Here is a 27,715-nt window from a genome sequence, read left to right as displayed (position 1 = left end):
TAAAATATTTTACCAAAAAATAAACATGCAGCTTATAGTTTAGCTAAGGTGATTTTATTGTATGCAAACCGTTTTATTTATGTAATTGTTTCCATTTGTCTTATAAGTATTTTGAATAATGATGTTTTTTTTTGGTTTATTCATGAAAATTGACGAACCTAAAAATGGGTGTATAAGATAAATCTATCAACTTAACATTTTGATAGCTTCATACTAATGAGACGCTTTTATTAAAAAAAAAAAAATCCTCCAACTTCTTCTAACATTTTGGTGATTTATTGGATTACATTTGTTGTATAAACTATTTTGTTCTCTTGGTTATTATCTTCAACATTTCAGATTTTTAATGAAATATATTATTACTTGGAAAAAATTAATTTTTAAAAATAACATCCATCATAACGAAAAGTTCCTACATGATAAATATATAACCTACAAGATCATACCAAATCGATTTCCGGTATAATATGAACGAATGTATTTAATTATTTTTTTATATATATTTAATAAACAATAATTACTTTTTATTTATATATAAATAAACACGCATCACATAATTACTTGTCAATTGATATTGATGATGTTATAATAGTATGAAAAACATGGACTCTAACGGTAAAACCCTCCACTCTAATGATTGGGATAACAGCAATGGATGTCAAGGTGGGAGAGGAAGACGTAGGCAGACAAGTGCATGGATATTTGGAGTAGAGCTGAATTAATACAGAAAAAAATGACGATTAATAGTATTGTTGATAGCGGAGGCAAAGACGGGCGTCAGGAAGGGGTTTGGAAGCAATCCAGGGCCAGTGCGTTTGAAAGTTCAAGGTAAAAACAGGCTGCCGCTGAACATACCTCCATCATAGCTCCATTGAGGTGATATCTATCAGCCGATAAGATTTTAAGTAAAAATTCTATTGATCGGTAGATGTCAAATTTTTCTATTTTTTTTAATGAATTTTTAATAATTTATTTAATCAAAGTTTGTAGAAAATTAGGGAAGGAAATAGAGTTTGAAAGCGGACAGCAGTGAGGAGGGAATTACGAAATAGTTGTTGAATCCTGAAGCTGTTTGGGAAAGGATAGTAGGGTGTGGAATCATGAAGATGCTTTGTTTTATGATTAGATTTAGTCCATGTGTTGATTCTTACTTCAACTCACCAGAATCTTAGAATCTCTCCTGGGTTAAGCAAATATATGTATATAGTATTCGTCGGAATCTTCATCGTTGAAACGCCAAGTAATTCCCTAATAATATTCCATTCACTGCTTCAACTAAATGCTTAATTATTAATTAAATCAGATGATCAAATATCGTTAGAGGTAATACGTTGTTGCAAAATTGCTGGATTACGAAGCTAGGGATATATACCTATACAAATCGTGTCTACAATGTCTACATTAACCGAATATAAACAATTTAATTAACACAAATGCGTTGTAATGATAGTAATTAAAACAAATAAAACCAACTCTCGAATACATTTCCTTCGACCCAATAAGCCTATGGCTTCTCAGTCTCATAATTTTTCCGGAAATTATTTAGTGTTGAGGCCAAACGAAGTGAGTGTTCTCGATCTTTTCCGCCTCCTATGGGACCATGAACTTGAAAAGAAAGCCTTTGTGGAGTGCCCACCGGAGAAATTCCAGGAAAATATCCGCCGGAAATGGCTTATTTTCATGTCTCTATCGTCCCAAAAGATGCTTCTCCATGCAGCGAAGCCCCTGAGATGGATCGGCGAAAAGCTGGAAATGTGGGTGAACTTGGTCTCATTGAACGACAACATTTTCGTGCTTTTCTTCAATCTTTTGCGAGGTTATAATTAACCCACATTGACAGATAAATTGCTGTAAATAAAAACAGAGAATGTGCATGGATTGATGATTAGCTTGACTACAGGTAAGGTGAAAATGGTGGATCGAGAATCGGAAGCTTTCGTGTCCTTCATTGGAAGCCTAGATAGGCGAGTTGAATTAGATCAGAATATCAAACCTGGAGATTGCAGATACTTTGGAGCATTGGCGGCTATGGCGGCTAAAATTTCTTACGAGAACCAAGCTTTTGTTGAAAGAGTTGTTAGAGATTACTGGAAGGTAATTTCTTTAAAATTGTAATTTATTTTTCTTCTTTTTCTGAAAACTCGTGTACGCTGCATGCAATAAGTTAATGCATATATTCTTTTCTGTGTTAAAAATAAAGTGAATAGAAGTGAAGGTCGGGCAAATTTCATTGTTTACAATTGTGTATATACTCCGGCTTTTGTTTGATTTTTCGACTGTTGGATGGATTATATATCGTAGTTAATGGGATATATATATATGTATTACTACATATCTAATTTTACTATTTGAAAGATCAAATGTTAGTCAATATAAATTATTTAAAAAATTATACATTTTTAAAATTTATTGAACCAACAAAATACAAAAATAACGTTTTTTTTTTGTAATTTGTAGTCAAACAATTGATGACAATTCTTTTTACACTTTAACATCGTTCTTACAATTCTTTTCCTATCCATCCATTGAAAAAAAATATATCCAATTGATTGAATATTGAATAATATGAAGAGGCTACCAATTGGTGCAGATGGAATTTATTGGGTACTACTGCTTCTGGAATGGTAAGAAAAAATCCAATCTTTCACAAATATCTCACTCGTATTTATATTTGTAAGATCATAATTTCTGTATCTATATTTTAAAAATAAATAAATAAAGAATCGGATCCACAGAATTCTTTTATTATTTACAAAATTAAACTCCGAAGCACGGAAACTCCTTTAGCAGATTATCAAAAGAAGAGCAACACACAAGCCTTTATGGTCCACGATAAAACAACAGACATGATAATCGTAGCCTTCAGAGGAACCGAACCCTTCAATGCAGATGATTGGAGCACCGATTTAGACCTCTCCTGGTACGAACTCGACGAGATGGGAAAGATCCATGGCGGATTCATGAAAGCTTTGGGGTTACTCATGGAAAAAGGTTGGCCACCTCACATCGACGACCACCGCCGCTCACTGGCTTACTACACCATACGGGAGAAGCTGAAACAAAAACTGAATCCGAACAACGAAACCAGATTCATGGTGGCTGGTCACAGTCTGGGAGGGGCTTTATCGATATTGTTCGCGGCTGTTTTGGCGTTGCATAAAGAAACGTGGCTGTTGAATAGAATGGAAGGGGTGTATACGTTTGGGCAGCCGAGGGTCGGTGACAAGAAGTTCAAAGAGTTCATGGAATTACAGTTGAGGAAGCATGGGATTAGGTATCTGAGATATGTTTACTGCAATGATATGGTCCCTAGAACACCTACCGATGATTTGACCTTTTTGTATAAGCACTTTGGGGCATGCCTTTACTTCAATAGCTGCTACAAAGGGAAGGTGAGAGTCCCAAAAACCTTTAACACATCGGATTATTGTTTCGGTTTGGTCAGTTTTCTGGAATAATGAAATCTGATTTTGTGGAGCAGGTACTTGAGGAACAACCCCACAAGAATTACACCTCACTGTTTGTATGGATACCCAGATTCTTGAATTCGGGATGGGAACTTGTAAGGGGGTTCATTCTGCCATTGATAAAGGGTCCAGAATATAAAGAAACTTGGTCGCTTATTGTGCTTAGATTATGGGGACTTGGTTTCCCAGGCCTATCTGCTCATAATCCCCATGAATATGTTAATGCAACTCGATTGATTTCTCGTCGGATATATCACCAACTTCAACATCATCGCCATCCATGGAAAACTGTCAATGGATGCCTAAAATAAGAGACCTTTTTAACACCCATTTTAGCTAATGAGTTAGAGATGCTGTACTTCATTTTTATTCTTCAGAACAAATGGAAATGATCATTTTAATTAGGGACTTTGGGCCATTGTTTGAAGATTATTGCTGTGATTATAAAGATTCATTAATAGAATTAAAGAAGTAATACTCGTAATGATTTGCAAAAAATGATGAATTCATTTTGGTGGAGCTCCAAAGCTGATGGAAGACATAAAGCTCATTGGATGTCTTGGGATTGTTTTGTCAGGGATTTAAATAGCGGTCCGTTACTAAAATAGCGGCCGTTATATAGCGGTAGCGGCACCATCTGAAACCGTTACTGCAGAAACCGCGGGCTATTATATTTTACAATAAGTTGTGTGAATTTTTTTTAAAATTCAGGATCGCGATACCCGCAATGACCGCAATAGCATCCGTTATATCCACAACCGCGAAAATGCAATGCGACCGAAAACACGGCCGTGACCGCATTTAATTCCCTGGTCTTTGTGTTCCTAAGAAATTGGAAGGTATGGGGTTCAAAAGTCTTCACTGGTTCAACTTAGCGATGCTTGCAAAACGGGGTTGGAGGTTCTTGTCGAATCCTATTTCTCTTCCATCACAAATCTTCAAAACCAAGTATTATTCTTATTAGTGAACTGACTACGCTCAGTTAATGACTGTTAACAGTTTGTTAGTAGTTAGGTTTCAGTTTGGTCGGCGTTAATCAGTTTGCTATATAAACACAGTCCATCTTCTATTGTAAGTAAGAGTTTTAAGCTGAAATAAGAAAATTTCATCATCTTCTTTCTTTAGTTTCTTGTTTTGTATATTCTTAAGATTCTTGATTTGTGTTCATGGTATCAAAGCTATTGCGTAATAGCTTTTGGAGTCCTGTTGAGAATTATTTATATTGACTGAACTAGTGCTGTAAGGTTGTACAGTTTTGCTGGCGTTTCTATTGGTATTCAGGGTTCTAGTGTAATGGCTGTTGTGACATACAAAATTCAAAACAATCCTGTAAATCAACATGATCGTGGTGACCCTATCAATGAGGAGCTTGAATTGACAGCCTGTGTTTCAATCAGGTACAGGGATGATGCCACCACCGTTTCACCTAGGTACAGGGATGTCTTCTTAGAATGTTAATGAGTTTCTTGGTCTTCTTTTTTACCAACCCATCAGTTTCCAAAGCATGAGATTGTCAAGTTGACTGAGAATAATGACATTGTATGGAAACATCAAGTTACATTGATAGTTGAGGGCTATGGGTTAAGTGGTTTTGTTTTAGACACTATAGAAACTCCTCCTCAGTATGTCAAAAAGGAGGACAGTCAAGGAACTGAGAATCCACAGTTTGTTGGTTTTAGACAACAGGATAAGCTACTTGCATGGTGGTTAGTATCAACAGTTAATGATGATATCGTACCTCATCTGATTGGTACAAATACTGCTCTTGCTGTATTCAATTGCAGATATCAGATACAGTACTTAATTGCAGTTAAGAAAATAAAGGAATTCATCTCGTCCCTGCTAAACAAATGGAAGCCACTCAGAAGTTTATCGCAAAATGTCATCAATAATGACAGATAAAAGTAGTAATAATGAATATTTAAACCATGCATGCATCTGACACTTTCAATTTAAAATTTTAATATAACGTTTGATTAAATATTTATAACCGTGCATGGTCTATCTTGTGATGTACAAATGATTCTATGCATGACACAAGCTAGATATATAATATCTTATTAAAAGATATAATGTGTTAAGCGTCTGGTGCTCACATTTCACTATTATTATTTATTTTATTAATTTCTCTTTCTTCACAATTCACGAGAGGTTGAATTAAAGTTACTCACCCAACCTTCAATATTATGAGGGTGTTACGTTTTCATCATTTCATTATCATAAAATTAATCAATAATTGAATTATATTTATTTACTTTAACTATAGATAATTTTTTTTAAAAAAACATCAGAAAATTCAAAAAAATTAAAATTTATAACTTATTTTCAAAAATTTAAAAAATTTATTTAAAAATTTATAATTATACTAATTTTTTTTAAAAAAAATTATAAAATTCTAATCAAATTCATAACAACTTTAACAATTACTATTATATTTAAAAAAAAAGCCTCACCACATTAAATCTAATTCAATTAAATATATGTAATTAAAGGTGGAAACCTAATTTAATAAAAAAAATGGTATGAATTTTAATAGTTGAATTCCAAAAAATACTAAAATTATAAAAATAAAAGTAGGTAAACTAAATGAAAAGCGTAGAGTAACATAATAAGAAAATCAAGGTGAAAAGGTATTAGAAACGGTAGGTGAAAATAAAGTTGTGAATAAAAAGGAATTTCCTTGCAATTTCTAGTATTAGGGTGGCATCTGATGACTTTTAAACACTCACCGACTTACACCTTTTAATGATTTTAAATTTTGTCAACAGCAGAGTACCCAAGTATTGACGGATGGATTTATATTACTTGATGGAATCAAGAAGGCTAAGGTTGAATTTTTTTACTTTATAGACAAATAATTGTGATAATAAATACACGTGAAAATAAATATTTACTGTGCCAACTGCCAAAGACCTGTTGTATATCTCTAGGTAATATCTTTCTGCCTATAAATTTGGCATTTAAAGCTGATTCTCAAGCATCCCAAAAAGCAATCGAAGCCCCCCTCCCCACAAATAGTGTATTCCAGTGTCGATCATGGAAGCCAAACCCAGCAAAAAAGACTTGTACACAAGTTATTTGCTTATAAACCCTAAGGAAGCCTCTCTCTTTGACATTTTTAGCGTCTTATTTTCCAGAAATGTAAAGAAGAGGAAATTCATCGAGTCCTCTCTTGAAGAACTAGAAAGTTTCCTGTACAGACTTCTTATAGTCATTTCTGCACTGATACAAAAGTTTCTGCTAAAGTTATCCATGCCGATGGCGATGATAGGGAGAACCATAGTGTTTTTACTCAACTTTTTCTACATTAATGGTGGCTTCTTTGGTCTCATAAGAAATATCATGCAAGGTATATAAATATTTATGTCCTTCACTTTGAGATATTAGCTTTGGGTGCAATAAATATAATCATGTCTGGTTGTACGTTGATGTTAAGAAATGGCTTAAAATTGGTAGTGGATTGTTGTTGTTGGTAGTGGGTTGTTGGTGGTAGTGGATTAGTGGATGGTTGTTGGTGTCCATTTTCAACCACAAATCTTTGCCAAAGTTTTGGACAATTATGTCCTTGAACTCTCTTATAAATAGAGAGGTTCATTAGCCATATTCATCATCCCAAACCAAGAGAGAGCAAAGCTTGTTCTTTGAAAGCTAGGATTTTAGCTTTCGGGTTTTCTATAGGGGTTGAGAGTTGTGAGGTTCTCGGGTTGTGTCTTGAGTGTAAAACACTTGTAATCTTCATCTTGTTATAGTGAAATTTCTTTTCGCCTCTGCCCGTGGACGTAGGCATTAAAGCCGAACCACGTAAATCCTTGTGTTCACTTTATTTTTCGTTCCGGTCAATTTACTTGTAGTCATATCGGAGTTCTCGAATCGATCCTTTCCGCAACAAATTGGTACCAGAGCGTAGTTGAAGGAGTGATAATATTTTCTGAATTGCCCTGTGACTGCAGCTTTGTCTGATCTTTCACATCAGGAAGAAAATATTATCATTCATTCAAAGGTTCCAAATTATGGCTACAAGTGTTTCATCGACTAAGTATGATGTCGAGAAATTTACCGGGAAAAATAGTTTCAGTTTATGGCGCATCAAGATGCGGGCAGTGCTGGTTCAACAAGGATTGCTAAAAGCATTGTCTGGTAAAGATAAATTACCAAGCACGCTTTCGGAAGAGCAAAAGGATGACATGCTAGAAAGAGCACATAGTGCTATTCTGCTATGTCTAGGAGATGAAGTGCTACGAGAAGTAGCGGATGAGAAAACCGCGTCCGGTTTGTGGCTCCGGTTAGAGAGCAAGTACATGACGAAGTCATTGACGAACCGGCTCTACCTCAAGCAAAGACTCTATGCCCTGAAGATGGAGGAAGGTACACCTGTTTCCCAGCACCTGGATAAATTCAATTCCATTATCATGGATTTGAATAATATCGATAACAAAATCGATGATGAGGACCAAGCAATAATTGTTTTGTGTTCTTTGCCTCCCTCGTATGAGAATTTTGTTGATACAATGATGTACGGTCGTGATGACCTGACTCTAGAGGAGGTGAAAAATGCCTTAAGTTCCAGTGAGTTGAGGAAGAAAATCACTGGTAAGGTGGTCGAAAACAATGAAGGCGAAGGCTTGGTTGCTCGAGGAAGATCCAAGGCAAAGGGTGGAAGTTCAAGTAAAAGCCATCCTAGATCGCAGTCCAAGAAGAGAATACAGTGCTACTACTGTAAGAAGTACGGGCACATGAAGGTAGATTGTCCGAAAAGGAAGGAGAAATCAGAATCACAGGAGCAACAAAATGATCGTGCGAATGTAGCTGATGCAGATTCTTCAAGTGATGCCGAGATCGTTCTTGCAGTATCCGACTCTTACGCTGGTGGGAGATGGATTCTTGATACGGGAGCTACATTTCATATAAGTACTTCGAAAGATGCATTCTCAACATACGAGAAGCATTCTGGTTCAGTACTAATGGGAAATGACCACGCATGTCAAGTCATGGGGATTGGCACAGTTCGTATAAAGATGTTTGACGGTATTGTTAGAACTCTAACTGATGTTCGGCACATTCCAGAAATGAAGAAAAATTTGATCTCTTTGAGTACGTTGGACAAGAAAGGCTTTCGGTACTCTGCTGAAGGTGGAGTTCTCAAGGTATTCTCGGGTGCTTTGACTGTGATACGTGGTAATTTGGAGCGGGGCCTTTACTTCCTCGATGGTTCCTCGGTTACAGGTGTTGCGGGAGTGTCATCATCAGATAATCTAGATTCTGACACCACGAAGTTATGGCATATGCGGCTCGGGCATATGAGCGAGAGAGGCTTATCGGTGCTAAGCAAACGAGGATTATTGTCTGGGCAGTGTACAGGAAAGTTGAATTTCTGTGAGCACTGCGTCTTCGGTAAGCAGACTCGGGTAAAGTTCAGCACTGGGATTCACAAGACAAAAGGCACAGTGGATTACTTCCATTCTGACCTTTGGGGGCCTTCTCCGACAATTTCTAAAGGTGGTTACAGATATCTGCTTACCTTTATCGATGATTACTCGAGAAAGGTTTGGGTGTATTTTCTGAAGAGCAAGTATGAGGTTCTCATCAACTTCAAGCAATTTAAAGCTTTGATCGAAAATCAAACAGGAAAGAAGATCAAGCGATTCCGGACGGATAATGGCTTGGAGTTTTGCTCAGGTGAATTCAATGAGTTCTGCAAAAATGAAGGAATAGTGAGACACCGCACTGTTCGTCGAACACCACAACAAAATGGAGTTGCAGAACGCATGAATAGAACTCTCTTGGAGCGAGCTCGTTGCATGCGATCAAATGCTGGGCTCGGTGAAGAATTTTGGGCTGAAGCTGTTAATACTGCTTGTTATTTGGTTAACAGATCTCCGTCAACAGCTATTGAGCTGAAGACTCCTGAGGAAGTATGGTCTGGTTCTCCTGCTGATTACTCTGGTTTAAGAGTGTTTGGCTGCCCTGCGTATGCTCATGTAAATGAGGGAAAACTCAAACCGAGGGCGAAGAAATGCATATTTCTTGGATACGGCCAAGGGGTGAAAGGATACAGGTTGTGGTGTCCTGATCCGGTTTCGTCCAAGTTCATCATCAGCAGAGATGTGACTTTTGATGAGTCATCCATGCTTCGATCCACCACAAATTCCCGGGAAAAGGAGGAGTCAGATAGAATGGGAGATCACGGTGTTGAGAAGCAGGTGGAGTGTCAGGTGGACGCTCCAATTCCTACGGAAGGTACTTCAGTCCAGGATGATCAAGTTGAGGTGCAAGATTCCGATGAAGATGAGTCACCTCAAGAAAAACCATATAGCATTGCCACTGGAAGAACGAAGAGACAAATCAAACCAAATCCGCGTTACGCTAATCTGGTGTCTTTCGCGCTCAGTGTGGCGGAGTCCATTGGTATAGAACCTTCCAGTTATAATGAGGCTGTCACGTGTGATGAGTCGGCACAGTGGGCAATTGCTATGAGTGAGGAGATAGAATCTCTTCACAAGAACCATACTTGGGAGTTGGTTAAGCCGCCAAGTAACCAGAAGATAGTTGGTTGCAAATGGGTCTTCAAGAAAAAGGAAGGCATCCTAGGGGTTGAAGCAACTAGATTCAAGGCACGATTGGTTGCTAAAGGCTTCACTCAGAAAGAGGGGATTGACTACAATGAAGTTTTCTCCCCAGTCGTAAAGCATTCTTCCATTCGTGTATTACTTGCCATGGTGGCCAAGTCTGATCTAGAACTTGAGCAGCTTGACGTAAAAACGGCGTTCTTGCATGGTGAGCTCGAGGAAACAATCTACATGCGTCAACCAGAGGGTTTTACAGTTCCTGGTAAAGAAGACCATGTCTGTCTATTAAAGAAGTCTTTATATGGATTGAAACAATCCCCAAGGCAGTGGTACAAGCGGTTTGATAGCTTCATGATTCAGCATGGTTACACAAGATGTGACTATGATGCTTGTGTCTATCATCGGAAGCTCTCAGATGGTTCGTACATTTATTTGTTGCTGTATGTTGATGACATGTTAATTGCTTCCAAAAACATGTCGGAAATCAACAAGTTAAAGTCGCAGTTGAGTGGTGAGTTCGAGATGAAGGATCTGGGTGCTGCCAAGAAAATTTTGGGCATGGATATTCACAGAGATCGCAAGGCGGGCAAGCTTCGTGTGTCGCAGAAGAACTACATTGAAAAGGTTCTTCAACGCTTCGGCATGGATAAAGCGAAAACTGTGAGTACTCCGTTGGCACCACATTTCAAACTCTCTGCAGAGTTGTCACCACAATCTGATGAAGAAAAGCAGCAAATGTCTCACATTCCATACTCGAGTGCAGTTGGAAGCGTGATGTATGCAATGGTTTGCACTCGTCCAGACATTTCACATGCAGTTAGTGTGGTCAGCAGATACATGAGTTGTCCTGGCAAGGAACACTGGCAGGCCGTGAAATGGATTCTCAGGTACTTGAGAGGTTCTGCAGATTTATGCTTGGTATATGATCAGAGTGACTGCACTAGCAGTGTCACGGGCTATGTGGACTCTGATTATGCTGGAGATCTGGACAAAAGAAGATCTCTGACGGGTTATGTTTTCACTTATTCTGGAGGAGCCATTAGTTGGAAAGCTGTGTTACAGTCTACCGTAGCCTTATCTACGACTGAGGCGGAATATATGGCGTTAGCAGAAGCAGTGAAAGAAGCATTGTGGATGAAAGGTCTAGTAAGCAGTTTGGGTTTACAACAGGATTTCACTGTTGTATTTTGCGATAGCCAGAGTGCCATACATCTGACTAAAAATCAGATGTTTCATGAACGGACCAAACACATTGATGTCAGATATCATTTTGTTCGGGAACATGTTACGCAAGGTGACATTGTTATCAGCAAGGTTGCTACCGAGAAGAATCCTGCAGATATGTTAACTAAGGTGATCCCTGCATATAAGTTCAAGCATTGCTTGGACTTGATAGGTATTCGGGATTGATTAGCGCCAGAGAGGCGTTTGGAAGAGGTGATCCAGTTCGAGGAATTCACTATGATGTTCAGCTTGGTAAATTTCAAGCCAAGGTGGAGATTTGTTAAGAAATGGCTTAAAATTGGTAGTGGATTGTTGTTGTTGGTAGTGGGTTGTTGGTGGTAGTGGATTAGTGGATGGTTGTTGGTGTCCATTTTCAACCACAAATCTTTGCCAAAGTTTTGGACAATTATGTCCTTGAACTCTCTTATAAATAGAGAGGTTCATTAGCCATATTCATCATCCCAAACCAAGAGAGAGCAAAGCTTGTTCTTTGAAAGCTAGGATTTTAGCTTTCGGGTTTTCTATAGGGGTTGAGAGTTGTGAGGTTCTCGGGTTGTGTCTTGAGTGTAAAACACTTGTAATCTTCATCTTGTTATAGTGAAATTTCTTTTCGCCTCTGCCCGTGGACGTAGGCATTAAAGCCGAACCACGTAAATCCTTGTGTTCACTTTATTTTTCGTTCCGGTCAATTTACTTGTAGTCATATCGGAGTTCTCGAATCGATCCTTTCCGCAACAGTTGAACAGTGAGGGTTGTGATTCCAGACAAGAAGGCTGCAACCTACCTCTCTTTTGTTGGATTTACAGACACGAGAATGGAGTTAGATATTAATATTAAATATGGAAATGCCATGTATTATCCAGCACTCTCGATTATGGCTTGTAAAGCAGCTTACAATAACGCTGCTTATAACCAAGCTCTTATCGAAGGTCAATGGAAGGTATGTATGGCGATGGTTTCCTTTTACTTACTGTTATTTATAAAAGAAATTAGGTTAATATTCATAATTGGACTTACAGTTTGCTTGGTTCGTGTGCAGATGGAGTTCTTGGGATATAAAGATTATTGGAATGGTATCCGATTACCTCTTGATTTGCAGTATAATTAATTATTTTCAACTTATTAATGGAATGATTTGTTAATTAATTGTTAATGACATGGACAGATTTCCTTGGAAGAGCCGATACACAAGTTGTAATGTTTCGAGATAAAAGTGTTGACCACGACACCATTGTTGTGTGCTTCAGAGGAACACAACCGTTTAATTCCGAAGATTGGTGTTCGGACGTTGATTTGTCATGGTACGAATTCCCTCACATTGGAAAAGTTCATAGCGGTTTCTTGAAAGCCCTGGGGATGCAAAATAATGCAGGGTGGGCACAACAAGTGGACCACGATTCAGCTCACCCTCCACGCCGAGCACCCTTGGCTTACTACGACATAAGGGATACGTTGAGATACCTTTTGCAACAGGACCCCGAAGCCAAATTTATAGTGACGGGCCACAGTTTGGGCGGGGCGTTGGCTATTCTTTTCCCGGGGATACTGTTTTACCATGACGAGGAATTGTTGCTTGAGAGGATGGAAGGGGTTTACACGTTCGGACAACCCAGAGTTGGGGACGAAGCGTTCGGGCAGTACATGGAGGAGAATTTCAGAAAGAATAGGATTGAATATTACAGATATGTTTACTGTAATGATATGGTTCCTAGGATTCCTTCTGATGGCCTCTTCAAGCACTTTGGTACCTGCGTTTACTATAACAGCCAATATCAAGCATCGGTAAGAAAGTCAACATCATACATATTTCATCAAATTAAAGGGGTTTTCAATATAGCTTATAAAAAATTATGTTATTTCCCGTTGATTGGAAATCTTGTTTAGGGTTAAATCTAGATAACATAATCCTCTTCTCCTTCTATAAAAAAAAAAGTTATAATATATTATTGTGGTCAATTCAACCGACCAGAGTTATCATCTTAAATGTAATAGTCAAGACCCAATTTAGTTACTAAAAATGCCGAAGGCGACATTATTTAATCAAGCCTTTCTTGAAAGAGCTTGACCCGGTCTGATGAATTGGGAAATGTAATGCAGATAGTTGAGGAAGAACCATACAAGAACTATTTGTCAATTTGGGGCTCCATTGACATGCGAAGAAACGCCATTTATGAGCTGATAAGAAGCTTCATTATGTTGACCAAGTATGGAGCAGATTACAAGGAAGGGTGGCCGCTATTTTTTATCAGAATCTTTGGATTGATGATCCCTGGTATACCAGCTCACTGTGCCCAAGATTATGTCAACTCCACTCGTCTTGGATCCCTCCGCCATCTTCATTTGCATCCTTTCCACCACAAAAAGAACCGTTCCTAAACAAGAGTTTCGTTTGCACTTTTAATATTTCAACAGAAATGTTAAAAGTTTAAATGTGTACTAAAGAGTTAGTGTGATAGGTTGTTAGCTGCATATGAGCTTTTTTTATGGTTTCTATCTAATCCTCTTGTATAAATCTAGCTCATCTCTATTAAGGAATGAAAGTAGTTGTGGTAGTTAGCTGCAGTTGTGGTAGTTAGCTGGTATTCTGGTAGTAGTTAGTTAGCTGTTAATACTTAGTGTTATAAATACAGTGAGCTTGTATTTCCGATGTATGTTAAGAATATACAACTATTATTTAGTTTCTCAATGTTCTTCTCTTAATTCTCTTTATGGTATCTGAGCCATAAGTTGTTTTCTTTAATGGCAACAGATGCAGTTTCAGGTAATGATAATGGTAACCATCCCTCCATTCATATTTCCTCTTCTGATCCTGATCCTGGGTGTGGTTTTTTGAGGAAAATTTAGCAGTTTCCCAAACATGATACAATAAAATTAGGTGAGCGTAATTTTCTATTGTGGAAACAATAAGTCTTGTTGATTCTTGAAGGGTACGGACTACAAGATTTCGTTCTTGGCACTGTTAGTGTTCCTCCATAGTCTCTTGTTGACAGTGATGGCAATCTTGTGGCTAATCCTGACTTCTTGGTTCACAAACAGCAAAACAAGCTGTTGGCTTCTTGGCTGTTATCCACGATTTGTGATGATATTCTGGTACATCTTGCTGATGCTCGTTCGAGCTTTGATATCTGAAGTGCTGTTATTTGGAGGGTTGCTACTAAATCTATTATGTCAGTCTCTACTTTACGACATACTTTTGTATTCTCAAAAGAAAGGGCATCTCACCATTAAAGAATATTTGTCCAAGATAAAAATTTTGTTTGACACATTGGTTGCTGTTGGTCATCTCGTGTCTGCACTAGAACATAATAGCATTATTCTTGCTGGATTGCCCATAGAGTATGAGTCAATCCGTGTTGTCGCTTCAGCAATGCCTGTTTCTCTTGATCTTCTTGCTGAAATGTTGATTAACTGTGAGGCTCGACAGCAAGACTCAGTTTTGAGCATGCCTTTGCAGGTTAATATGGCTCAACAAAGTGCAACTAATGCCAAAAATACTGAGCAGCTTGAAAGTGGTTCTCGACCACCTTATAGAGGCCGTGGCTCTCGGTCGTTTCGAGGCAGAGGTCAAGGAAGGCGTTTTGTTCACAATAAGCCTCAGAGTTAGTTGTGTGGTCGCATTGGTCACACAGTTTAAAAATGCTATTACGGGTTTGATGAGTCATTTGAAGGTGTGTCCAACCAACCTATGCAAGCTCATTGTCATCAGTTTCAGGATATTTCAAACTCATTTTGTGGAGGTCCTCATTGCTGTTCTCAGAAGCCCTCTGTGCATCATTCTGACTTGCAAGTTAATACTACTTCTACAAATAGTCATTTTTCCACAGGATCTTTGAATACAAAGGTCTGGTATCCTGACTCCACAGCTTCTAATCATGTTACCAGTGATCTAGAAAATTTGCATGAGGCTACCCAATACACAGGTAACAACTCGCTCTTCATGAGCAATGGTATATCTGTGTCAGTAGCTAACATTGGGTCTTCTTCCTTTGCAAGTTCTAATAAAGTTTTTCATCTGAAACGTGTATCGCATGTCCCACAAATCTGCAAGAACTTATTATATGTTGCTAAATTTGCTAATGATAATCAAGTTTTCTTTGAATTTCATCCATTCCATTGCTTTGTGAAGGATATCAAGACAAGGAAAATACTGCTGATGGGTCGCATTCATAATGGCTTGTATCAGTTCGATTTGTCAGACACTCAAAGCTGCACTGCTGCATTAGCTTCATCTACTACTGTTCACACCACCTCCCTGGAGCTACCTGGTTCTAATGTTTCATTTTTTGACCTGTGGCACAAACGCCTTGGTCATTCTTGTAATAAGACTATTATGTCAGTTCTTCAAAAATGTAATCTTGCTTCAAAAGTTTCAATGATGAATTCAATTTGTTCAGTCAACTTGGCAAGTTTTATAAGTTACCATTCTCTCCTTCTACAACTGTGTACACAGCTCTTTTTGAGCTTCTTGTCTCTGACTTATGGGGCCCTGCTCCTACGGCATCTGAAGGATATTTTTATTATATTTCTTTTTTGGATGCACACTCGAGGTACGTTTGGATCTATCTTATCAACCAAAAGTCTAAGGCTTTAGACAAATTTCTTCAATTGCAAAAATTGGTGGAGGTTCAATTTGGTTACAAAATTAAAGCTCTTCAAATAGATTGGAGATGAAAGTTTCGTTCTTTTCCAAAGGTTCTTTCTCGACTAGGGATTCAGCACAGGTTGTCTTGTCCTCATACATCTGAACAAAATGGTTTGGTTGAGAGGAAGCATAGGCATTTGGTTGACACTGGACTAACCTTGCTAGCTCAAGCTAACATGCCTATGCACTTTTGGGCTCATACCTTCGTTAGTGTTGCATATCTTGTAAACAGACTTCCACCTACAGTTCTAGCTGGCAAGTCACCTTTTGAAGTATTGCATAAGACTGTGCCAAGCTACAAGCATCTAAGGGTGTTTGGATGTAGGTGTTATCCTTATCTTAGACCATTTAATACTCATAAACTTAAATTTCGGTCCAGACCATGTGTATTTCTTGGTTATAGTCCTGTTCACAAGGGATATAAGTGTCTTGATGACAACAGCAGAGTGTTTATTTTTAGGCATGTGGTGTTCGATGAGGGGTGCTTTCCTTTTGCCAGTTTTGCTAGCTCTACTGGTGATTTGTTACACACACAATTTGGTTTACAGCATCAATGGTCTTCAGTTCCAGTTGTGGTGCCTTTTAAGGGTCACTCCGGGTTGGTTCTCCTAGTGTCTCTATTTCATCAAATCACCAGGTTTCAGGTTCCATGCCAGGGTCTGCTCCTTCTCATTCTACTCCACTCCCCTTTAAGTCCACTAGTTTTCGAGTGCAGCCTCATACTCATACTTCACCAGGGTCTGCATCTTTCAGTAGTAATTCTGATTCTGCCTCATTTTTTCTTCCTGATCCTATCATTCCTCCAGTTTTGGTTGCCCAGAATCCTCCTGTCAACTCCCATGCCAATGCTCATCCTATGACAACCAGATCCAAGAATGGTATTTTTAAGCCCAGGGTGTTCTCTGCTGAGCTGAGTGAGACAGAGCCTGCTACAATTGACAAGGCCCTTGCGAGCAAGGAATAGCCGCTCGCAGCTTAACAAGAGTATGATGCTCTCCTGAAGAATGATACCTGGGATTTGGTTCCCTTACTAACAAACCGACGAGCTGTGGGGTGCAAATGGGTTTTCAAGCTCAAAAGGCGTTCAAATGGTACCATTGCTCGATACAAAGGTCGTCTGGTGGTTAAAGGTTATCTTCAAGAAGCTGGAGTTGATTTTCAGGACACATTCAGTCCTATTGTTAAGTCAACAACTATTAGAGTTGTCTTGGTGTAACAACCCGGTTTTGACCCTAATCGAAATAGTGTTTTCGAGACCACAAATTCGAGTCAGAAAAGTATTTTAATATTATTTTTTTAGTCTACAGTATGTTAATTTATATGTGTGAAAATTTCGTGTGAAAATTTTATCGTTGGTGTGCTCGATTTAATTAAAAGGATTTAATCGTGTAAAATGCAAAATTAGCATGCTATATGCAAAGGTACCTATTTGCTATGATTTTTATTATATGGAGTCCTTATGTTGTAATTTAATCATTAGAATTATGCATGGACAAAAATAGACAACCATTAAATAGTTTTCTAATTAGATCATTAAGGTTAAAATTGTAAAATGTATATTAATATGTATTAAATAAATAAATAATGGCCGTGCATGTGTTCATCTTTCTTGGCCGATTCTAAGAAGAAAAAAAATAAAACTTTGGAAGCTTTAAACATTCGGCATCTTTGGGAGCTTAATTCGGGTATCTGTTTTGTTCGGTTTTCGATAATTTTTACGTTTTTGAGATTGTTGCTTTGTGTTCTTCAAAACCCATGTTTTAATTTTTTGAATTGTTGATGATTTTGAAATGTGCCATTGATGAATGCTTGGACTTTGTGATAGTTGATGATGAAAAATGAAAGATATGTGATAGATTAATATGTTTTGTATTGGAATTTTTAGTGAAATTGAGTAAATAGGGCTAAATTGTGAAATTTAATTTTTGGGGGACTAAAATGTGAAATAAATGCAATGTGTGGACTTGTATGAGAACCATGAATATTTGGCCCTTGTGTGGTATGGGCAAATTTTGTATAAATTGTGTTTTATGCAATAGGGAGTAAATTGCAAAAAGGTGTAAATATTAGGGGCAAAATAGTAATTTTCCAAATTATGTGTTTTTGGATTAAATTGAATGTGTTAATAAATAAATTATCTTATTTTGAATATATTTAGATCGAGAACCAAAGAAATCGGAGTTAGATCGGGGAAAAGCCAAATTAGTCGAATAATCGTCCGATTTTGATTTTTCCATCGTCCGAGGTAAGTCTATTAGCTATTTAATTTTATTAAATCAGCATATGAGTATGTATATCAATGGTATGTGTGTTGAGTTGATTTTAAAAGTATAAAAATTGGAATTGAAAGTATGAAATTATATATATGCTAGATTCGAATGACTATGAATATGCAAATATGCATATGAATGTCCTTGAAATAAATTTAGGTATGAACATATATGTACAAATTATATTCGAATATACATGTATATACATGTAAAATTTGTTGTATTGAAATTAGGTATGAAATTACAAAGGTATGAGATATATTCGAACATATGTATGTGTGTGTGAATAAGGTGTGAATTTAGTATAAAATAGTTGTATAAGTTGGAGTGAATAAGTATGTATACTTATGAATAAATATTTATATTGAGTATAAGTATGAAATTATATTTATATATATATGTTAAATTTGAATATGTATGAGTATATAGGTATATATTCTTGTTTCGAATATAAGTATAGAGTAATATATGTTTGTTATATTCGAATATGCATATATGTACATGTATAAGGTCCTGTATTGAGATGGTATATGAAATTGTATGGGTATATATGGAATTCAAATGTTAAAGGTACCTAGTATATTATAAGTTAAATTTTATGATATTAGAAGTGGAATCTAAAGTATGAGGTTATATATACATAAATGTGTTTTGGTTGAATTATTGAGTTATTTAAGTTAAATTTGATGATTGGGATTTATATTTATCCATGTGTTTTTAAAGATATAAGTTATGAATATTGAGCTGAATTTTGTGTGGATTTTATATACAAATAAGATATACAACTTCTGTAAATTGAGATTCTTTTGTTAAAGCTCAGTATCAGTCGGATTTATTGCCAGTGAAATTATTCAGACTATATGTCTAGCAGGCTAAGTGCCGGTGAATTGAATCAGGCTATAAGCCTAGCAGGCTAAGTGCCGGTGAACTGAATCAGGCTATAAGCCTAGCAGGCTAAGTGCCGGTGAACTGAATCAGGCTATAAGCCTAGAAGGCTAAGTGCCGGTGAACTGAATTAGACTTTAAACCTAGTAGATGAAGTGCTAGTGAATCTGTTTAAATTAAGTGGTTATATGCATTGGGTATAAATATATATATATGCTTTTGATTATATGTAATGGACAAATATATGAACATTTGTTTCAATGTGTTTGATGAGTGTATAAACGTTTGAATCTTTGTGATTATTGAGTATGTGCATATATTGGTTGTCATGAAATTGTTGGATATATATATATGAACGCATTCGGCATATGTGGGTTATAATTGTATAAGTGTATTCGGCACTTGTAATTGATAAGTATAAAAATATGCTATTGGTATATGTATTTGGAAATTTATATATAAATGGATCCGATGAAGTGCGAACGAAAAATACACTAGAAATCAATATATGCAGTTAATGATTATGTTGGTAACTTGATTATATGCATATAATGTCTATACATATGTCTGTTTATGTGTATTAGTTAAATATACATTCTTTTATATGTATTTTAGATATGCTATAGACTTACTAAGCTATGAAAGCTTACTTTGATTGTTTTTCTCCATTTGATTTATAGATTTTGGAGACGCATTACGAGCTCGGGGATCATCAGCATAGTCTATCACACTATCGACTTCTTTTGGTATTTTGTTAAAATTTTGAACTCGACCTTATGGCATGTATAGGTTTGAATATGATTTTGGTTAGATTTGGATTGTAAAATATAAATAGCCACGAGAAAATGGTTTAATTTCCATGTTTGTGATCAGTTTGGTTTTTTTTTTTTAAATGGTTGTGTTTGTTTGGTTATGCCTCGTAACCCTAATTCGGCGACGGATACGGGTTAAGGGTGTTACACTTGTTATTGGCGGTTTAGTTTGGCTGGCAACACAAGCAGGTGGACATCAACAATGCCTTTCTCAATGGTGACCTGTCGGAGGAAATTTATATGCTTCAACCACTTGGATTCGAACAGAACCATGGTGACAAATCAATGGTATACAAGCAAAAGAAGGCTCTGTATGGCCTTAAACAGGCTCCTAAGGCCTGGTTGTAACATCCCAATTTTGGGTCTAGTCAGAACAGTAGTTTTTGGACCACAAATCCGACGAGAAAAAAATTATTTTTATTATATGTTTATGGTCTACAATTTCATGAAATGATTTCGTGCAAATTTCGTTCGAAAATTTTGACGTTTGAGCACTCAATTTATTTAAAAGGTCTAAATTGATATGTGATCCCGAAAATTTTTACAGTAAGAGAGTAGGTATTCTTGATATAGTAAAATAAGGAAATTTCGAGGACGAAATTTATTTTAAGGGGAAGAGAAATGTAATACCCCGAAAATTTTTACAGGAAGATATTATCTTTGATATAGTAAGGAAATAAAGTGACAAAAAGAAGAATTTTGAGTTATGACAACATTGGAAAATATATGAATGATTTGTGTATAATTGGTCATAGGCTTGATTATAATTGATAAACGATGAAATAGAAATTATGCTTATATTTGTGCATATTGGTCTTGGTTTAAGCTCGTGTGTGAAAATAAAGTTTCATAGTATGTGTATGGTATATTCGGTATATGATTTGGCATGAAATAATGACATGAATGGTTTATGAATTAACACATGTTGGTAAGCGTGATACATGAATAAATGTTGTGCTCATCCATACTTATAATGCTTGTGCTATATGTGTATTTGGCTAACATATTTGGTGTACATGCTTAGGCTTTGGCCAAGTAGTGGCTAGATTATGCCACGTTAAATTTATAAATTATGCATTGAAATGGTAAGTGCCTAATTGAAAATATGCTTGTGATCATGAAAAGGGTGGTAAGGTTTAAATTATGTAATCTCTAGTGAAATGGTTTAACATGTGGTTAGTTCAAAAAAAGAGTTATGTTTAAATACACTAGCTTGCGACTATGGTTGAATGATATGTTTATATATTGTGTGATGTGCATAGAAAACGAGTGTGGAAAGGTAATGAAATAGTAAGTTCATATGACTGAAATTTAATGATTAAATGTTAATTTCATGAATTATATAGTATATGATGATATATATTTGTTGATGGATTGAGAATAAAATAACAATACGAAAAACCGAGTAAATGATCAAATTGAGAGGGTTGGATTTGAGTACTTCTAACAAGTGACATGTAACAGCCCGATTCTAGGCCTAGTCGGAACAGTAGTTTCGGGACCACAAATCCGACAAGGTAAAATATGACTATTATTATATTTTTATGGTCTACAATTTTACGGAAAAATTTCGTAAAAATTTCGTTCAAAAATTTCGACGTTTGGGCACTTAATTTAGTCAAAAGGACTAAATTGTAAAAAGTGAAAAAGTTGAGTTCTACATGTTAGAAATGTCAAATTGTTATGAAATTATAATTGGAGGTTCTTATGTTGTAATTAGACCATTAGTAAATTGATGGACAAAAATGAGCATAGAATTAGTAAAATAGATTTTTTTAAGTAAAGGCATTTTAGTCATTTAGTAATAAAAAGAAATAAAATGGGAAAAAGATGGAAAAGTGGTGTCATCTTCATTAAGTTGCTGCCAAATTTTGGAAGACACCATAGCTAGGGTTTCTTTGCTTTCTCAAGCTCATAGTAAGTGCATCCTAGCCCCGTTTTTAATGTTCTTTGCATTTTTGAAATCCTCGTAGCTCGGTTTAGTTTATTTTACTGTTAATTCATGTTAGGGTTTATATTTGGAAAAATACCCACAGGTGAAAAGTGTTTATTTTTCTATTTTATGGTGGAATATGAAGCTAGAAATTATGTTAAACAACTTTTGCTAAGCGATTTTAAACGAAAATGGGTAAATTGACATAATCGGTAAAAATAGTTAATGTTCAAAAGTATGTGTTAGAGTGAGAATTTGATGTTTCCATCGAAGGGAAAATTGTTCAGCATGTCATAAAACATAAGAATAAGTGATGAAGTTTAATTTCTGAGCTTGGGAACAAAAGTGTAATTATGCAAAAGTTTGGGGGCAATATTGTAATTTTTCAAAAAGTTGGGTGGTGGATTATTTTAATAAATGTGGACATTAAATGAGTTAAATTTTCCATTATAGATCAAGAAAGACGAGAAGACTACTTCAAACGAGGAAATTGGGAAGGTGAATATTTATGTATGGTGGACAAATTTATGGGAGGAATATTGGGTTTGATACATAGTCAACCCATGTATAAGGTAAGAGGAAGTATCAAAAACTACAAAAGAGCAAATTAAATATAAAAATGTTTTGAACAACGGCAGTTGGGCAACTTTGAAAAATTTATAAGTGGTTGAGTTCTAGTAATACCTCATACTCTGTTTCGACAAAAAACACGGGTAAGGGGTGTTACATGACAAGTGATAAGTGGTAGCTTTAACTACACTTAATTGATCAATGACAAGTGATAAGTGGTAGCTTTAGCTACACTTATCTTATCAGTGACAAGTGACAAGTGATAAGTGGTAGCTTTAGCTACACTTATCTGATCAGTGACAAGTGACAAGTGATAAGTGGTAGCTTTAGCTACACTTATCTGATCAGTGACAAGTAACAAGTGATAAGTGGTAGCTTTAGCTACACTTATCTGATCAGGGACAAGTGACAAGTGATAAATGTGATCCGTGTAAGACCGTGGTAGTGCTATGGCTTCAGAAAGTTATAAGTGATCATATGCAAGACCATAGTTATACTATGGCAAAGTGGAAGTGAAGTACTCAATTTTCCATAAACGTTCCCTAATTTGATTAAGAATGGTAAGTGACAAATGAGCCCAAAAGAATTAAAGTAAATGGATAAGTGGTAGTGTATTTATACCAGGATGATGTTGTTATTTAAGCTAAAGTGATATTTACATTGCAAAATTGAGAATTTCATAGATGCGTTAATGAATGGTATAATCGATAAACGTTGAGTTAAATGGTAATTACTTATTAGTGTTGAACTTAATGACATTGAATTGTACGTGAATTAAATGGAAATTGCTAGTGATATTATTTAAATTATGAGCATGAAAAATTACGAATTGAATGAAATGGAAATGATGCATTGAATTGCATGAGTATGTATCGGGTCTCGTAGGCCCTATTTATTATGATTATAAATTGTGAAGAATTATAAAAGCATGTTAACAAATTTGAAAGTTTTAATTTAGATGTAATTTTATAACTTGGTTAAATACGTTTACAAGTGAATGTGTTCTGGTAATGCCTCGTACCTTATTCCGGTGTTGGATAAGGGTAAGGGGTGTTACACTGGTTCTCTAAACTTTGAGATTTCCTACTGTCTTCACAGTTTTCTTTGGCCAAATCCGATGGCTCAATTTTTATTAAGAAGACTGATGATGTGCTTTTATATGTCTTGTTCTATATCGATGACATAATTATTACTGGAAACCATCAGGCTAGTATTGATCAGTTTGTTACAAACTTGGATACTCAGTTTTCTCTGAAGGATTTGGGACATCTCAGCCACTTTCTTGGAATTGAGGTGTCTTCCACCTCTGTTGGCTTGTTTCTCAGTCAGCGTAAGTATGTGCTCGATCTTCTCCGAAAGGCTAAAATGGATCATGCTAATAGCTTTCCTACACCCATACTCGCCTCTTCCATCTTGTCTCAGCACACTGGATGTGAGATTGAAAATGCATCTGAATATCGCAACATTGTAGGAGCACTGCAGTATGTGTCATCACTAGACTAGAAATCACTTTTGCTGTCAACAAAGTTTGTCAATTCATGTATTGACCTCTTGATGCACATTTTAAAGCAGTCAAACACATCCTTCGATACCTGCAATGTATTTTGGATTATGGCATTCAGTTTACTCCCACTGCTACTTTGGATGTTGTTGGCTATTTAGATGCGAATTGATGTACTGATGTTGATGATCGAAGGTCAACCTCGAGGTTTTGTGTCTTCCTTGGCGGTAATCCTGTAGCCTGCGGATCGAAGAAGCAACAAGTGGTCTCTAGGTCCACTGCAGAAGCTGAGTATAGAGGGCTAGCTCATACAGTGACTGAGGTGGTTTGGCTTGAGTCTTTATTGTCTGAACTCCATGTTTCACCTTCAAGGAAGACCACTGTGTGGTGTGATAACTCTGGAGCTGTTGCGGTTTCTGCTAATCCAGTGATGCATTTGAAGTTTAAACATGTTGAATTTGACTTATATTTTGTTAGAGAAAAGGTTGTTGTTGGGAAGCTGAGTGTGGGACATGTTCCAGTACAGGAGTAAGTTGCGGATGTGTTTACAAAGCCTTTGACAGTGCCTTTGTTTACAAAGTTTAGATCGTGTCTTAAGGTGACTATGAAAGCTGATCACTCAGCAGGAGTCAAGACGATGAGAGCATGTTAAGGAATGAAAGAATTTGTGGTAGTTAGCTGAAGTTGTGGTAGTTAGCTGGTATTCTGGTAGTAGTTAGTTAGCTGTTAATACTTAGTGTTATAAATACAGTGAGCTTGTATTTCAGATGTATGTTAAGAATATAAAACTATTATTCAGTTTTTCAATGTTCTTCTCTTAATTCTCTTTAATCTCCATTTGGAGATATTAGAGATTATTGAATAAAATAGGTAGATCTGTTTTTTTTCTCCCAGCTTCATTCTTTCTGGTTTCGCTAGTTGAGGCAAAAGGTGAATAGTTTTGGGGATTTGTGGGTAGATATGGAGTGGGTTGGTGTCGATGATGAAGATTGTTGGCAATAATATGGTCTATGGGTGACTTTTCAAGGGCAAATGATTTTTTTTTAGATTTGAAGAATTAATGATAAAGTTAATTAAATATTTTTTTTAAATGACGAAACGATTTTTTTTAGGTACTAACTTGATGATATGACAAGAACACATTAGACGAGATGTTTTTTAGTGGATATGTCAATATATTCAATAAAAGTTTGAGTGTTAAATTTTTGGACGTACTAATGTGGCAATGTGCTGGAGCACCAAATTCTTTAGGGCTAACTAAAATTTACATTAGGGTTAACTAAATTCTTTTAAAATTATTAATTTTATCGAAATAAGGGTAACTGAACATGAATTTCAAAATTTAAAAGGTTAAAAGATTAATTTCTTAAAAAAATTGGCATATGTTAACCATTACAAAATATGTTCAACATGATCTTGTATTTTTCCTTTAGGCTAGAAGCCAACAAAATGCAAAGGAAAAGCTTTAAGCATATGTATAATTAAAGAGGCTAAAAACATCATCATTCAGCACATCAAGAATCGTTTTAAGAAGGTTTAAAAGTACTTGTAGCCCAGGTCCATTTGTTAGAGCTAATTTCGTATCTATATAACTAAGGAGGCCAAAAACATCATCATTCAGCACGTCAACAGCTCGGTTTTGACCCTAGTCGGATAGTGGTTTCAGGACCACAAATTGGAGTTAGAAAAATATTTTAATATTATTTTCCGTGCTTAAAGTATGTGAATTAGTATGTTTGAAATTTTCGTGATTTAATTTATCCGTTTGTGTGTTTAATTTGATAAAAAGATTTTAATCGCGTAAAGTGTAAATTTTGAAGTCTATTTGTTAAAGGCATTAAATTGATATAAAATGGAAATGTGGAGCACTTGCATGTCAATTACACCATTAATAATAGTGGTGGACAATATTAGACAAGGTTGTTGAATTTTTATGTTAAATAATTAAGGCTAAAATAGTAATAAGTAAATAACATAGTATTAAATAAAATAAAACACCAAATTTTACATGCATTTGGTTTGGTTTTGCCGAAACTTGAAGAACAAAAGAGATATATTTGTGTTTTAGGTATTCGACACATTAGAAGCTAAAAATTGGTATGTATTTTGTTTGATTTTTGATAATTTTTACGTTTTTGAGATTGTTGCTTAGAGTACTAGCTAGCCCATGCCTAAATTTTAGAATTTGGTGATGAATTTGAGTTATGCCATTGTTGATTTTGTAAGCTTTGTGATGTTAAAAGGTGAAATATGAAAGCTTGATGTTAGATAAATATATTTTGTATTGGGAATTTTGATGAATTTGAATATTTTGGGTTAAATTATGAAAAGTAGAAAATTTAGGGGCTTAAATGTCTTCTCACTCTTTAGCCTTCTCTTTTCCTTTTTCTTCAATTAGGTCCTCTTCTTTCTTTTCTTTCTCTTCAATTTCATATAAAACATATAATATTTATATATTAGAGAAAAACAATCAAATGATTTTCCTATATTATTTAATAAAAATAAACATGTATGATATAATAAATTCATCATTTCTTACCTTAGCTCACATTTCAATTTAATTCATAACTATAATTATTTCTATTTCTATCACAATCTATACCTTATTTTTACTTAAATTCTACTTATAACTTAACTCAACTCTCAAGTTTTCACTAATAAACCCTAATTTCAAATTTCTTACAATATTAAAATAAAATTTCTTTCTAGCTCAGATTTTGGTTTCGAAACCATTATTCTGATTTACTGAAAATGGGTCATTACAACGTCTAGGACGTTGGCCTCGATTTGAGATTTACATGTAAGACCATGTCTGGGACATTGGCATTGTATATAATTACGTGTAAGACCCTGTCTGGGACAGTGGCATCGATATTTAATTACATGTAATACCACGTTTGGGACGTTGGCATTGTACGAGCTTTATGGAACTATCCGAATATCCTTATTGATTCTGAATAGTTTAACGAGCAATGTCAAGTTATGATCGAATGTGAAAATCTAACTAAATGGTTCGGGTACGTGTGAATTAAAATGATTATAAAAGTAAGGTAAGTATAGTATTTGAGATGAAGATATGAAATTTGTTTGTTATAAAAGGCTACTTATTTGTACATGTGATTATTCTTATTCGGCCAAATGACATTATAAGGTTAATGTTCATGTGATGATATAAATGAATTTGCAAGTATGATAAATGTATATGTGGTTAAGGCTTTCTTGATTTGGCCTAATTTGGCCTAGTTTAATTGAATTATGTATGTCATTGAAATGATTTAATTGCTTATGACTTACTAAGCTATTTAAGCTTATTGTGTGTGTGTTTGTTCATTGTTTTATAGATTTAGAAAGCTAGTTACGAGCTCGGGGATCGTCAGAGAAATCCGTCACACTATCGATTACTATTTCGGTATTTTTTAAAAAAAAAAGCTTGAATTATGAACCTATGGCATGTATAGGCTAGTACTTGTTTTGGTTGATTTTGAAATTGTAAATATAAAGCCATGCGAAAATGGCTAGAGATGATGTTTATGTTTTTTTTTTGTATGTTCGGTCATGGTATATGTTCATGTTGGAAAAATTATGTTTCATGATATTTATATATGTGGTAGGATTTGCAAATATGGATTGTTATGACTCGGTTCAAGTGAATTTGATATGGTTGATGAATGTGTTTTAGTTGTGATTATTGTTGGCTTATTAATGAAATGTATAATTGGTATTATGAATTGGTTTAGAAGTGATAAATGATGTGATTATATGTTTGGTTAATGATAGGTTGATTGAATATGTATATATATAAGTATGACATATTTGTTAATGAATGAATTGTTGGTAAATTATTT

At 35.6% G+C, this 27,715-nt stretch overlaps 3 protein-coding genes across 3 annotated transcripts; all 3 read left to right on the top strand.

The window, feature by feature from the left end:
• Positions 1-1,440: 1,440 nt before the first annotated feature.
• Positions 1,441-4,304, top strand: LOC107910898 (triacylglycerol lipase OBL1). Its single transcript, XM_016838821.2, has 3 exons — positions 1,441-1,816; positions 1,901-3,392; positions 3,482-4,304. The coding sequence occupies exons 2-3, from the start codon at positions 2,823-2,825 to the stop codon at positions 3,776-3,778; spliced, it is 867 nt and encodes a 288-aa protein (XP_016694310.2). The 5' UTR covers positions 1,441-1,816; positions 1,901-2,822; the 3' UTR covers positions 3,779-4,304.
• LOC107911979 (triacylglycerol lipase OBL1) lies at positions 1,507-2,469 on the top strand. The gene is made up of 3 exons (XM_016840002.2): positions 1,507-1,816; positions 1,901-2,094; positions 2,458-2,469. The coding sequence occupies exons 1-3, from the start codon at positions 1,507-1,509 to the stop codon at positions 2,467-2,469; spliced, it is 516 nt and encodes a 171-aa protein (XP_016695491.2).
• Positions 4,305-6,488: 2,184 nt separating the features above from the next.
• LOC121223652 (triacylglycerol lipase OBL1) lies at positions 6,489-15,630 on the top strand. The gene is made up of 7 exons (XM_041105589.1): positions 6,489-6,816; positions 12,004-12,197; positions 12,297-12,330; positions 12,423-13,039; positions 13,355-14,424; positions 14,712-15,177; positions 15,384-15,630. Exons 1-5 carry the CDS (start codon positions 6,504-6,506, stop codon positions 13,631-13,633), a joined length of 1,437 nt encoding a protein of 478 aa, XP_040961523.1. The 5' UTR covers positions 6,489-6,503; the 3' UTR covers positions 13,634-14,424; positions 14,712-15,177; positions 15,384-15,630.
• Positions 15,631-27,715: the final 12,085 nt, after the last annotated feature.

This window comes from Gossypium hirsutum, chromosome D11, assembly GCF_007990345.1.
Source record: "Gossypium hirsutum isolate 1008001.06 chromosome D11, Gossypium_hirsutum_v2.1, whole genome shotgun sequence".
Lineage (NCBI taxonomy): Eukaryota > Viridiplantae > Streptophyta > Magnoliopsida > Malvales > Malvaceae > Gossypium > Gossypium hirsutum.
Note: the sequence above shows the minus strand (reverse complement) of the source record. Positions and strands in the feature narration are given on the sequence as shown.